This window comes from Podarcis melisellensis (assembly GCF_964234715.1).
Source record: "Podarcis melisellensis genome assembly, chromosome: 11".
NCBI lineage: Eukaryota > Metazoa > Chordata > Lepidosauria > Squamata > Lacertidae > Podarcis > Podarcis melisellensis.
The window spans coordinates 16,964,272-16,978,795 of NC_138543.1; the positions used below are offsets into that span (position 1 = coordinate 16,964,272).

The 14,524-nt window shown below is 39.2% G+C and overlaps 1 protein-coding gene across 2 annotated transcripts in view; it reads right to left on the minus strand.

The window, feature by feature from the left end:
- Positions 1–14,524, minus strand: part of SNX24 (sorting nexin 24) — a 76,456-nt gene that overhangs the window by 18,102 nt on the left and 43,830 nt on the right. For both annotated transcript variants that reach the window (XM_081930823.1, XM_081930824.1), the window contains one exon: positions 13,563–13,667. In XM_081930823.1, the coding sequence (XP_081786949.1) occupies positions 13,563–13,667 (105 nt within the window). The remainder of the gene's footprint in view (positions 1–13,562; positions 13,668–14,524) is intronic.

Here is a 14,524-nt window from a genome sequence, read left to right on the forward strand (position 1 = left end):
TTACAGTAAAGTGAGTCTATCTCATGAAACAAATTATATTCATGATTATATTACGAAACAAAAAATGTTCAACCATCTACTAGAAGATATATGATAAATTTATAACGGATGCTCCTAGATTTCCAATATTTCTTTGGACTTGCAGCATATATTTCAATATATACAAATGCCTACTGGGAAATGTTACCAATTCAAGTAGGTAGTACAATAAATAAAAATCTCCTCGTGCTTTTACCAGTAATTATGTATCAATCTAAAATGGCTAATTAACATGAATAAACATAAATAGCTTGTCGGACTAAGGCTTTTGCAGTGCTAACACTGATCAGCATTTGTGTTCATCGCGTGTAAAGAGATTGTCCAAGTCTAGTCACAGAAAACTTCACAAAGGAGAATGTGTAACATGAGGCAGAACAATAAAAGGTCCAAGTGATGTTCAGAGACAAAACCTATTGCAGTTGATGGCAGTTGTGTAGGTTCTTTTTTGGGGGAGGGGATTGAATTCTATGATAGTAATACAAACCACACGTAGGAGGGTAAATTAACTTGTATAAAATCAAGGTGAACAGAGTTAACCATACTGTTTTTTCTTTATGGCTCAGCGCACACTGCCCTACTTTTTAAACTCCTCAAACAAGCCTTCAACAAGGCTTTTGAGCACTTGGTCTTGAAAATCCATTTCAATCCAAAATAATATATAATATTTATACCCATAAATGTGCTGCTTGTGCACTTCGTCTTCCAATGAAATCTGCTTACTAGAAAGCAGACTTCTTGAAATCTTTACTGTATTTATAGGAAATGTTGGTTAATAATCAGTTGCAATACTTCTACATGAATGTAGTCATTTGGGAACTACTCATGCCTTACAAATTGCAGCAGCCCGCTTTCATTTGATCGCATAAAACATGAACCTTAATCTAATGCTTTTTAACTACAGGCCACCTCGTTTTAAATAGACTCAAGTGCAAGCTTCAGTTTAACCATACGATTTTGATCAAATGAATAATATAGAACATGGTCATGGAGAAGTGCAGTAGTAGCTTTGAGTCAATGATCCAACTAGCAGCAAGAGTATAATTTAAAGGCAGAAATTTCCAGTGCATGCACCGTTAGCCACAGTGAACCTGTTACTACTCTAAAGGGAATTGTTTGCCTCTTATTAGATTTTCTACAGCACAGCCATAAGTGATAAATGTACTGCTGTACTCACTGTCAAGTTAATCAATGCTGCCAAAGTTTTGTTGACCTAACAGTAATCCATAAAGTGAGCGGCATTTTCTCTATCCATATGACATCTCAGTCCACAGTGGGATAGGAATCCTACAGCAGCCTTGTAAAAAGAAAATCAGACTGAAATAAGGAAGGAGGGAGAAAAAGAAATAAGAGGACACTTTCAAAATTCCGCTTTTAAAGGAACAGGATTCTTTGCCTGCTTGAGGAAAAGAAACTCAGAAACAAGACTCAGTTTGAGGGTTTTAAATGCTAGCAAATTGATAACTTCACAGATTATAGAACCTGGGTGTCTCTTTTTTTTGTTGGCTTGCTTGTGAAAGCTCCAGGCATTTCCAGCAGAATAGCTGTGCATGAAGTATTTTTGTCTACAGTTCAGTGTTCCAGCTCAAACACCGAACAGTGAGCAATAATAAGAAAGCTTGACTTCTGTTGTTACAGATTGGAGTAATTCAGTCCATGTGAAAGGAATGAACACTTCAAACACCAGACACAGAAAACTCCCCCACAGCCACCCCCACCCCGGTCATCAAACAGGAAACATCTAACAATGGAGAAGCCTTCGCCATAAAGAATTGCTGCTCTGCCTTCACTAGCAATTATAGGCATATGAAATATGAATTGCAATTGATTTTTCTCCTAGGGGTCACTTGGCTCCATGTTTTATGCGCTCTAGGCATTTATTTGGGTGGCAAACATGACACGTTTTTATAGAAGGAACTGAGCAATGTAATCCTTGCTCAATCAAAGGTACTTCATTGTAGTGCCTGTTCCCTGACACTTGTCCCTCCCTAATTCACGTGTGTGGGATTTCTTAATAAAGGCAGGGAAAATGAAATTGGCAATTTAAAAGGCCAACACAAGGCAGACATTCAACACTTACTAACCCTTTCTGCACTGATGACAAATGGAAGAAGCCTGACAACTGCGTATTACAGAGACTTGCAGCTTTATTCTGACATCATTCCAGTCTTCATTATATAGATGCTGTGTGCGCTCAACAAAATAAATGAAAGGAAACTGTGTATTTATATGCTTCATAAAATTGATTGAGGAATTAACGATTAATTGAGTCAACCTCTCACATTAAAACTAGTTTCACATACTGAATATTTTCTGCCCACACATAAAAAGCAGTTTAAAATTTGAAAACTAGACAGATTATACAGTCGTTTGCTTTTGCTCCGTGGTTGGTATATGCTAAGCATACATATGATCTGGACACTTTCTCTTCCTATTTCACTGGAGTTGAAATTAGAAGGCCAATACTGGTTTTGTTCAGTAATTATGATTTATTGTTCTTCAATGTAGCATTCATCTGGTTGCTAGCATGAGCAGTATTCAGGGATAATGAGCTCAGTCCAACAGCACCTGAAGGGCACCACTTTCTCTATCCCTCTGCCAAACCACAGTTTTGAGTTTTCAAACATGAAACCACAAACAATGGTTTAGAACTGCTTGTCTGATTCCTTTTTCTATCATCTTAGCACTCAGCTTCATAAGTTCACTCTGGTGTAGCAGATTCTGGAGGCAGACATATAGAGCAGCACACTGAATCGCTGTTTACCTTCCTGCCGGAGCGGTACCTATTTATCTACTTGCACTTTGACATGCTTTCGAACTGCTAGGTTGACAGGAGCAGGGACCGAGCAACGGGAGCTCACCCCGTTGCGAGGATTTGAACCGCCGATCTTCTGATTTAACCCACAGCGCCACCCGCATCCCTTAGGGTGGAGCTTACCTCCTCCCAAATTTTTTTTATACAAGTTGGTACCACTGTTTGTAGTACAAAGACATCTGGAGTGCAATGAGTTCCCCACCTCTGACATATAATATACTAAAATCAGCGTGGCTCCCTATGCATATTGAAAAAGAAAGGGGGGGGGTGAGAAAACCTTTAGTGATGTCTTGTCCGGGACATTCTTTTCAACTTTCTGTCAGCTTATCTAAATAACTCCTGTGATGTGTATGGTAAGGAGGGCAACCTCCCCAAACCTGATGCCCTTCAGAGGTTTTGAACTACAATTCCCATCAAGCGCAGCCAGCCAATGGCCAATGGTCAGGGATGATAAGAACTGTAGTTCCAAACACCTGGAGGCACCAGGTAGGGGAAGGCTGTCCTATATTATCATATCAAGCAGATAAACGTTGAAACTACCTCTGCTGTAATACTGCCACTGAAGACCATTACTGAGGATGGTCAACAAAGAGGTTTGCCCAAAGCTCATGCAAAGCACACACTGGAGAAGCAGAAAATTGAACCCAGGTCTCTCGAGTGTTTTGCTGACTAGGGTAATGAGATGGCAAGGGCTAAAATGCTTCTAATCCAAGAAATAATTTACTTTATGTCAAATTTGTAGCCATTGACAGCATTGGCTTTGTCTGACTTTTCTACTAAGCCTTGAATTAATTGCTCTCAATTAATCTGTTCCAGTCTTTGATAGCTTATTTATCAGACAGGGAAAGATAGATTTAATGGTGCTTGCTTGAAACAGATTCTTTAATTGGAAACACCAGAGTGTTTAGCTCACTTTGTGTTCTAGCAATTAAGGACAATTTGGAGAAGTGTTCCCCGCCCCCACTACTATTGTCTCCTTGATTAGATTTCCAAAGCAGCAGACAAAACAAATGACAATACTACCTGGCAATATTGGTTCAAATAAAAGCCCAACAGCCAAATTACTTACTATGAGAAATGTGAGCCATCCCCATCAATTCCAGCATTGTCTTACATTTATTTCATTTTATCTTTGCCTCCTGTGCAACGCAAGGGCTACATTCCTTGCAAAATGCATGTCTACCCTGTTCTTTTCCACAATTATGTGTCCCTCCAAATAAGCCAAATCAACAGGAGAAATTATTTTTCTTGATTAAGGGCCCACATTTCTCTTGGGATGAAACAAAAGGAACAATTAATCTTTCCTTATTTGTTCTCGGAAGGACCTGCATTCTTTATGTGTACAATAGCCAGGTACCTGTGGGCAGCCAGTCGGCAGCAATTAGGCTTGAGCTGAAAATGAATGGACTCTAGTCAGAGAGCCTAATCTGTTGAGAGTTTCTACTAGAGGGCAAGGTTATGCTGGGAAAATTCCCCTGTTGTGGAAATACTGTTAAAAATTACCTCTTGACTTCAGCATAATTAACAAGGCCTGGGAATTTATATGAACTAAGTAATTGGAAAGAATTAGCAAGAGATATATACATTAATCTTCAACCGTTACAAGGTGTTTAATGAAATTAAAGCACCGGGTCTACTTCATGCTTGTTTTAGTTTATGCAAACTTTAAGAGTTTCACCTGTAGGATCAAGAACCAGGTGCAAGTCAAAAGAGGCATTGGGGATTGGGCATGTAAAAGAGAGAGAAAAAGGGTAGTGCTCTTTTTCCTGTTGCTGTACTCCTGTCAAGAATAGGACCTGGGTGCATCAACACCCAGAACTTAGTTTTAACAAGTGTGAAAGGGTTTGCAGGTTAGTCACAGCTTGAGACTGCGGATTCATACAGTGAATTAACAAATCTGTGGTATATCTAGATCATTCTTATAGAGCAAATGAGATTCACAGAGACTTTCAGCAGATACTGATCAGTCACGAATGAGAAAACCCATGTCACATAAGACCTATCAAGGGAATCATTTTATTTTAAATTAGAATGACACTGCTTCTGCTTTTGAAATCTTAGGGCTTATTTCCCATCAAGTAGCTGTTTTACACTACTAAAGTGTAAAGCTCATCATTCTAAAGCCCTAAGTGCTAACCAAATAAAACTGATTATCTGGAACTGTTTCCAAACTGGTTTGGTACAGAAACCGTTTGGGTGTCCTGAGTAGACAACTTCTGATAGGAAAAACACCGAAGCCATTTAACTGATGCTTTTCCTGGATATCTGTGTTAGGATTCTTGCTCCGTGTTTGCAGTCATGGGATTGTTTTCTATCACATGACGGTGTATGTTTTCATTCCACAGTGTGGGAAGTGATGGAGACAGGATGTTTTGTGTTACTGTGTTCCGTGATGTTGGATTATTGTCCTTTGTTTCTTTCTCTTTGCTGTCTGATGAGAAAGAGGAAGGAGCTAAGTCAGAATGCTCTGAGTGTATTATATGTAAATAAAGTAGATTAGCCAAAATGCTGAGCTATTGAGTCTGTTACACCAACCGCTAATACTCTGCTGTTTGTAAGTGTGCTAATGCCTCTTGGCATCAGTTGCTGTGATGTTCGGGCTGGAGAAAGCTTTTGAAGCTTCCGAATGACTGACCAGGAGGGAAAGAACATGCCAGTCGGGCATGTGTCTCTACTGGGGTCCTACACATGAGTAGGACGATCCTAACAATCTGAGCAGCTTTTGATTTCATCGGTGAATTTGAGGATGGGGGCATCATTCTGCAGTGGTTTCATTTCCACTAGGCTGGTAGGTTGGAGATGGTGATGGGAAAGTTTCACACTGTGAAACTTGTTCTACAGTATTGCAGAGCTTCTGTTTTGTTTTCAGTGCTACTTAACATCTACATGAAACTGCTGGCATGTCATGGATTTGAACGAGTGATGCTATCACAATGGTACCAGAACTGTTCCCTTTATGTAAGAACCAGATGTAGCAATGGAAGTGACAAACTGATGTTTCAGTGAGAACCGCCACCACCACAAAACAATCTCACTCTTAAAGAGCAAGTTCATAACTTGGAGATGTTGTTCAGATCCAGTGCTTTGGCGTAGCACCAGTTTCAGCAAGGGCTATAGCCAGGGCTCCCTTCCTGGACAAAGATAACCTTGACACTTTGGTAATATCACACCTTCAAATGCTGAACTCAGTTTGAGCATACTAGGATGTAAGTGCATGTTCAGGTAAATCCTAAGGGGTGGTAGGAAGTGAACCTAAAACAACCTAATGAGGGCTGAGCACGCTCAGTAGTCACAGACCTTTGGGGAGCGGTCAAAAAAGCGAACTGGGGGATGGGGTTTAAAACAGAGTATCCTACGCAGGAGATGACTACTTGGCTAGAGAGGCTGATTGCAAGAAGTTAAGAAGCCAACTGGCAAAACCAATACTTTTCTCTCTCACTTCCCCACTGTTTGGAATTCTTTCTTCATTTCCTCACTTCTCACTACTATGAACTTCTTTACCCGGACTTTGCTAGGCTTGGTGATGAATGGGAAACTGAAGGGGAGACAGCTGGCAGGCAGAAAGGAGAAGCTGGCTGAGAGAGAAGACAAGGAGGCATGTGGAAGCTGAGCTGTTATCTCTGTGCATCTCTTCCTACATTGTCCTTTTTCAATCCTTCCTTTCCCTTCCTTCACCCAGTGGATGCCGCAGAAAGAGAGACATTGAGTAAAAAGCGATGCAAGAAGAGACACATATAAGAAGTACAGAGAAGCCATCTCATTGTCAGATAGGACATTTCCTGTTTCATACATAGAATCTATTTTTAAATGTCCCCAGGGACTGACGGGAGAGCTGTCCATAGAAATCAATTGGGAAATCCAAAATTTAAATGTAGCTGTAACCCAACTCTCAAAAAAAAAAAAAACCAACAACAAAGAGAATGTCTCCTGCTTTTTCTAAGTCTTATTTATTAACTTTTTTTCTAAATAGCCTTGCAGTACTGCAGATCCCAAGGGGCATTTAACTGTCTCCTTGGTGCAGGTATCTATTCTATTTTGTTCCCACAAGCTCAGGAAACATACATTCCCCAGAAAGCTACTCCGGACATTTTGGAGAGGGGCGGGGTCCTCTGGAAGAGAATGGGAGGTAACATATGGGCTGCAGAAGGAGAATTGGTGGGAAATCCGCTTTTCCGATTCTTCTAGAAGGGAGCTTCTATTAGGTTTTGGTCCTTTCCACTAGAGAATGGGCCCTTCCATTTCCAGAAGGACAAGTCTGCACCTAGCTGAGAACTTGGATATATCAGAAGGCTTTAGAAATATTGCATTAAAATGTTACAATAGTTTCTAAAAAGTATATAGCAATATGGGCTACAAATTGGACAATGAATGGAAATATCTGCAACCTGATAAACTGTAAACTATGGATTTTTTTTTTAAAAAAACTGCAAGCAAAGGCTTGCACCAGACTCTAAAATGTCTGTGCTGTGAGACAAATAATAATTATTGGTGTTTTCTATAATTAGTACAAGAGAGTCTCCCATCTCTAGAAGAGATACAGTTAAATATACCAAATGCACTGGGACGGGGGAATAAACACTGGTAAAAACTTTTATTGATGCATTCTATATCAAATACCAGAGAAATGTGCGCTCTCTCTACAGAATCTAAAAACAGCTGGTAGCAACAATGATGGATTTAAGTTATTAACAGATCAAAAAAAGATGGATGGTGTTCTGCTTTTCTTAATCTACATCATCATCTAGATCTATTTAAAGATATGTGGTGCACTAACAAACTTAGTTAAGGTTTCGATAAAATCAGTAGCATAATCTGCCCCGTTACATTGAGTCTGCATTGATCAATAAAATCACTTGTACTAGGAAAGTACTGTTAAACACTGACAATCCTAGCCATTAATATTATTTAACACACTGTTCACAATCTTTAATGAGGATAAAGAACATTTTGTCTCTTTACACTTATCATACTGCCCTTTCTAGAGATCCTTATAAACACAGCACAACAGTGATTATTCAAAACTAATCGGGGTTTCAAAGGACGAAGGATGCTGAATAATTTTTTTGTAGGTTTTCTGTTTGATTAATAGATGTTTTCAGTGGTTTGCTTTTAAAATAGATAAAAATGAAGTTAAATAAAATTTGCATTCATTCTTCCCAGGATGAATGTCCATTCATTTCTACCCCTCAAGAAACCTAGCTTCACAGTTCATGCACATATACCTACTAAGGTGATGAAACCACAAATTTAAATGCTTTTTACTACCACATATGGAGTGTAAAAACAAGGCAATTTTACCAGAAACAAAATCTGAAATGCAAACATAAAGAAGTAGCAAGTCTTAACAAAAAATGAATTAATAAATACAAAATTATGATTCTGAACAGATATTCCTAGATCCTGGGTGCGGTGACATACCATGTTTAGCGAGTGCTACTGCTATTTGTTTAAAAAGGTAAAGGTAAAGGGCGCCTGACAGTTAAGTGCAGTTGCGAACAACTCTGGGGTTGCAGCGCTCATCTCACTTTACAGGCTGAGGGAGCTGGCGTTTGTCCGCTCCACAGACAGTTTTTCTGAGTCATGTGGCCAGCATGACTAAGCCACGTCTGGTGCAATGGAACACCGAAGCCAGAGCAGCGCATGGAAACACCAATTACCTTCCCTCTGGAGCGGTACCTATTTTTCTACTCGCACTGGTATGCTTTTGAACTGTTAGGTTGGCAGGAGCTGGGACCGAGCAATGGGAGCTCACCCCGTTGTGGGGATTTGAACCGCTGACCTGATTGTACATGTTAAAAAACACAAAAATCATGAGGAGTTGGTTGATGGCAACTGAAGGAAAGGGCTGCCCCAACAGTTGATTACAACTACTGTACTTCTCTTAAACTTGCTAGAACCTAAAACAGCTCCTTCTACTAAAGTGGATGAACAATATCTAGACAAATAAGAGGAAATACATGTCGGATCTCCTAAGCTTTGACAGTGACTGATGGGGTAACATTTCCCCCCATCTGTACAGGTGTGGAAGGACTGTATCACCTGTCCTTACTTTTTGATAAACAAGTGGCTGTAGTAATTAGGAGTTTTTTTAATCAATTATTTTTGTTGCATTTTTCTGTGTCATTTTTCTGAGAGTGGAGATCTACATATACACTGATACACTATTTTGCAACCTTTACGCTTGTCTACTATAAACACATTCCGTGGGGTTGCCCTTGACACTGACTTGGATGCTTCAGCTAATGCAAAAAGCTGCTGCACATCTTTTCAAGAATACTGGAAAGCACGATGAGACACAGCCTTCGGCGTTTGGCTCTGGGATGCCTATTTGCTACCTGTTATGCTTGGATTGAATGGGAATGTGGATGGCAAGCTGAGGTAAGTTATTTTACTAGCAGCTTTTTCAATGCTTCCGATCCATTTAATTGGCAATCTCCATATCCAGGTTATCTTTATATGTAAAATAACAGATATCTGACATTTCTTAATAATTATGGTAATCAAACTTCAAGTACATATAAGTACATTTACTCGTATTCTTCTCTTCCTATAACAAACTCCAACAATGCAATGTCTTTTGTTTTGTAGCTGTGTGATTTGTGCTCATACTGTATTGTGATGGCCATCAGCTACAAACAATAAAATTTATTGAACTTGAATTCCCACTGTTTATTTCAGATTGTTAGAAGCTACTTGAGAACAGGGATTTGCCTATGTAACTCTACAATGAACGGTATTAACACCAATTATTTTTTCTTCTAATATTGTTAGACTTGAAAATGAAGATTGTTGGTCACCAGTGTAGGTGAAACATGATTAAAACATGTTTAATCTTAACTGTGACAAGTTTTCAAGTGCTTCTTTGAGAGACTGTGGATCCATACAAGTAGCAAGCAGACCACTAATATATATAAGTATAAATAATACATAGAATAAATAAAATAAAACATAGAAGTAGGAGAAATTTATAATCTGCATCTCTTTGTTTACTGCTCAAAACTTAAAAATATGTTTAGATTACAGAGCTTTAAACAGCTTCCACAGCATTAACTGCACCAATGAATTATTTTCCTGGGTGCAGCTATATTTTTGACATTTAATTCTTTCTTGCCTAGGTCAATCAAGCCATACAAACTTATTGTCGCAATACATACCAACATGCACACTTTATTTTTGTTTTTTTTTGTTTTAATTCTGTATGAGGAAGATGACTGGGAAGATATTGGAAGCAGTTATATTTTCTTCAAATCCAAAGACAATGTTAATTTTCACCAATAACATTCCTTCTGCATAGACCACAGAAATCCTAAGTTTGTGCTCATTATGCCAATTAGTATCTAGAAGCTTAGCAGAGGCAAACTGTTTACTCCTACAGCAGACACTTTTTATTCTAAGCTAGTACTGTTTTATCACAGCCTCTGATAGCTACACCTTATCTTAACCAAGACAGAAACCATTAGCAATGAGATTCTTCTGCTGAAAGAACTGAGATATGATCTATTATGCCAGTACTCAGAATATCAACAGACTATACAACAAGCATTCAGAGAAACAAAACAACAACATGTTCACTTCACTGTAGAACTACTGCATCTCCTAGAACCCAAATTCCTAGAAGGCTGGCAACATGATAGAAGAATTTCATACATTAAAAAAGTTCCAATATACAAGTCATTTATATATGACACAACTGCTTTGTAATTTATATTGCATTGCTATCCTATAGCTGCTACAGAGCTAAATATTTCATGTTCAAGACACTGTATACTTAGAGCTGAATATATAAATTTTTGTATCAGCATAGTATTGCTTTAGGTCAATGGGTTTTTTTTACTGCTCAGAATATCAAAACATGCTTTAGACTAGGGCTACAATACAGATGTGAAAGTGAACTACACTAATTGTTAAAGATTCATAATGAAATAACAAATAAGTTACTATATAGTCTTACTTCATTACCATAAAGGTTAGTCAAATAATTGGTATTAGACTCATTTTCTTTCATTATATGGGTATACTGTTGGATACCAACAAAATGAGACCAGTTTCTAGTGCCATAAATGCATTTGCATACTTTATTCTAAGACGGGGTGCCCAAACTTTTTTTCAAAGAGGGCCAGATTTGATGAAGTGAACATGGGTGAGGGGCGACCAAAGTTGCTGAGCTTTTTTTTAGGAATTTACCCAGCACATATACTGCCATGGGGGGGCTGGATTAAATCGACCAGTGGGCCAGATTAGGCCCCCAAAACGGACTTTGGACATGCCTGTTCTAAGAGATATGTAATTTGATGAATATTTGTTTTTTTGTTTGTTCAGAGTAAAGCAGAACCTTGGAAGGAGGTTCTATCTCTGACTTAACGTAACGAACAGTTTATTTTTTGTGTCAAATGCAAGTGACAATCTTCAGAAATACTGTGTTATTGAAGGAGAGATTATTATAGTTCTTACCTGCACTTCAGTAGTAGATCTACTGGGGCTTAGATCTAGGGGGCTGAGGGGAGCAGTGATACAACATATAAAAATATGATACAATTTAAATAGCAATAATGATCAACAACCCCAGCCCTAAATCCAAAACAATAATCCAGGGAGGAACACTGGAGTTAAATGTTATTCTTCTGCTTTAAGATTTTTCATATACACAGTATCTATCAGCCTGCTGAACAGCTGCAGAGAAGTTTTTTTTAATTGTTTGTCTTTGCTGTAAGAGTGATAATTTGCTGATCTTGGTTGCAGTGTTATAAAAATGAACAGGCTACCGATGCAGAAAAGTAAAATAATTTCAGATTTTTATTAACTAGTAAAAGAGATGACACAATTGGCTGAAATTAATTCAGTCAAAACCAGTAAACTGACTCACATTTAACACTAAAACCATGGCTGACTGAGAATGTTTGAGTGTGGCGGTACTCAAAGGGAAAATGGTGGTTGATCCGCTGTTCCCCTGGTTGTCCTGCTGCCAAGCTGCCTGGAGCTAAACCATGGTTTAGCTTAGCATAACATATGAACTCGTGCTCGTGGTATGTCTGGAACCAACAAACCACAAGCTGTAGCCAAGGTTTGGCTTGCCGTGATTTACCTGGGGGACAGAAACCACAAACCCAGGCTGGGGCATAATGCTAAGCAAATCCATAGCTTAGCTTGGACACCACAACCAGGGTAGTGGTGAAGTTAATTGTGGTTTTTACAAAAGGTATCCGCACATTCATGTGTTCTTGCCTAGCCATGATTTGGCTCAACATTACATGAGAGCTGAGCCAGTATGTAAATGTTTTCCTGAGTAAAATGGTGAAGATGGTATATACCGACATGTTCTCCCATTCCATATATTCTTACAACACCTATTATTACTGTTTATTGTATTTATACCTCACTTTTCTTCCAAGGAGAGGGACGCAGATGCCGCTGTGGGTTAAACCACAGAGCCTAGGACTTGCTGATCAGAAGGTCGGTGGTTTGAATCCCCGCAACGGGGTGAACTCCTGTTGCTCGGTCCCTGCTCCTGCCAACCTAGCAGTTCAAAAGCACGTCAAAGTGCAAGTAGATAAATAGGTACCGCTCCGGCGGGAAGGTAAGCGGCATTTCTATGTGCTGCTCTGGTTCGCCAGAAGCAGCTTTGTCATGCTGGCCACATGACCCGGAAGCTGTACGCCAGCTCCCTCGGCCAGTAAAGCGAGATGAGCGCCGCAACCCCAGAGTCAGCCTCAACTGGATCTAATGTTCAGGGGTCCCTTTACCTTTTCTTCCAAGGAGCTCAAGGCTCTTCCATACATATATTTTATTTTCTCACCAGCAAGCTAGTTTAGGGTGAAAGATTGTGCCTGGATCCAGGTTACCCAGTGAGCTTCACGACCAAGCAGAGATTGAGCCAGAGTCTCCTCAGTCCCAGTCTTGCACTCTACTCATTACACTATGATGGTTCTTGACCGCCCATCTTTGAATCAACTTAATTTACATCGCAGAGCTTTACCAAGCTCAAATATAGTACAACAGCATTACAACTATATCCCAGATAGTACAGAAGCAGTTAGCTACTACATTAAAAGGGTTGTTTATAAATATCTTAAACAAATAAATATAGAAGAGATAAAATGGTTGCTTGAATACACAAGTTTGAAACAGCAAGTTGTTCACTGTGGCTGGGGAAACCCAGCCTGATGGGCAAAGTATAATAATAATAATAATAATAATAATAAGCGCTATGGTCTAACTATTGAGTCTCTTGGGCTTGCCAATCAGAAGGTTGGCAGTTCGATTCCCCATGACGGGGTGAGCTCCTATTGCTCTGTCCCAGCTCCCGCCAACCTAGCAGTTTGAAAGCACACCAGTGCAAGTAGATAAATAGGTACCGCTGCGGCAGGAAGGTAAATGGTATTTCTGTGCACTCTGGTTTCTTTCACGGTGTTCAGTCACGCCAGAAGTGAATAAGTCATGCTGGCCACATGACCCGGAAAGCTGTCTGCGGACAAACACCGGCTCCCTCGGCCTGAAAACAAGATGAACGCTGCAACCCCATAATCGCCTTTGACTGGACTTTACCGTCCAGGGGTCCTTTACCTTTATACCTTATTATTATGATACTTCACTGTGTCAATATTCTGAAACAATGGATGAGCATTGATGGATTTCAGTGGGTCAGCTCAAACCATGACTAAGTCTGGATCAAACACATGGTTCAAGGAAATAGGCACTGCTATAAGTAGCTCACCTGTAAATAAGCTTCCAAACCTTGCCGACGCTGTTCCAGAACTTTGGGCACCCAGTTCCTTACATGCTTCGAAGGGATTTCTGGTGTTCTTATGCATTTCTTAAGCTACAAATATGAACAGAAATACATTTCTCCCAAATAAAGTCCCTTTAGAAATTTAAAAGAAAGCATTCAAAGAGAGGTAAAAACAGGGAATACAAAACTAGAAAGAAACAGGAAGGAGGGTTGGGGAGACAGGAAGACAGTGAAATGAATTTTGTTATCAAAAACCTTAACAGTCTACAAATAAACTGACTTTATTCCATTACAAATGTTATTGTATACAAGATGGTGTAGTGAATTTGAAATAAATACTATTAACAGGCAACATGCTGGGCAATTTCTTAAAGCAAGAACTAAGCATTCTGTTATGTCAGTTAAATATTACTGTGTGAACTGGCCAATCTACACACCTAATAAAATCTAAAGAATTTAGTTTAACACAGATTTTAGCTGCACTCTTGTGTATTACGTGTATAGACAAACCTTAAAAACAGTATCACTTGCTCAAAATACAATTGACTTTATCCCTTTCCAGGATTAGGCATTTAGAAAACAACAAATAAGCTGTGCAATACTGAACTACCCATATTTCACAGATATTTGAAGAAACAGAAAGCAAGGAACCAAGGGAATTCAACTGAAATCACAATGAAAAATAAAGTTCTGTAAATCTTAACTTGGATGTATATTGTGCTATATTAGCGACCTATTCCAGGCACTGGAAAATGGTTCCAATGGAATAAGTGTAACTGTACTTCCCTTGTGGTAGCTAAATTTATAGGATTGCATATATAGCTGTTTTTTCATTCTGTCTTCCTTCCAGCCTCCAAACCACCTTTTAAATTTGGAGGACTTTAAGAAGTGGTTGGGTAGGTAAAGTTGCTTGACAAGGCCATACAAAACATGGGCTTGCACTATTA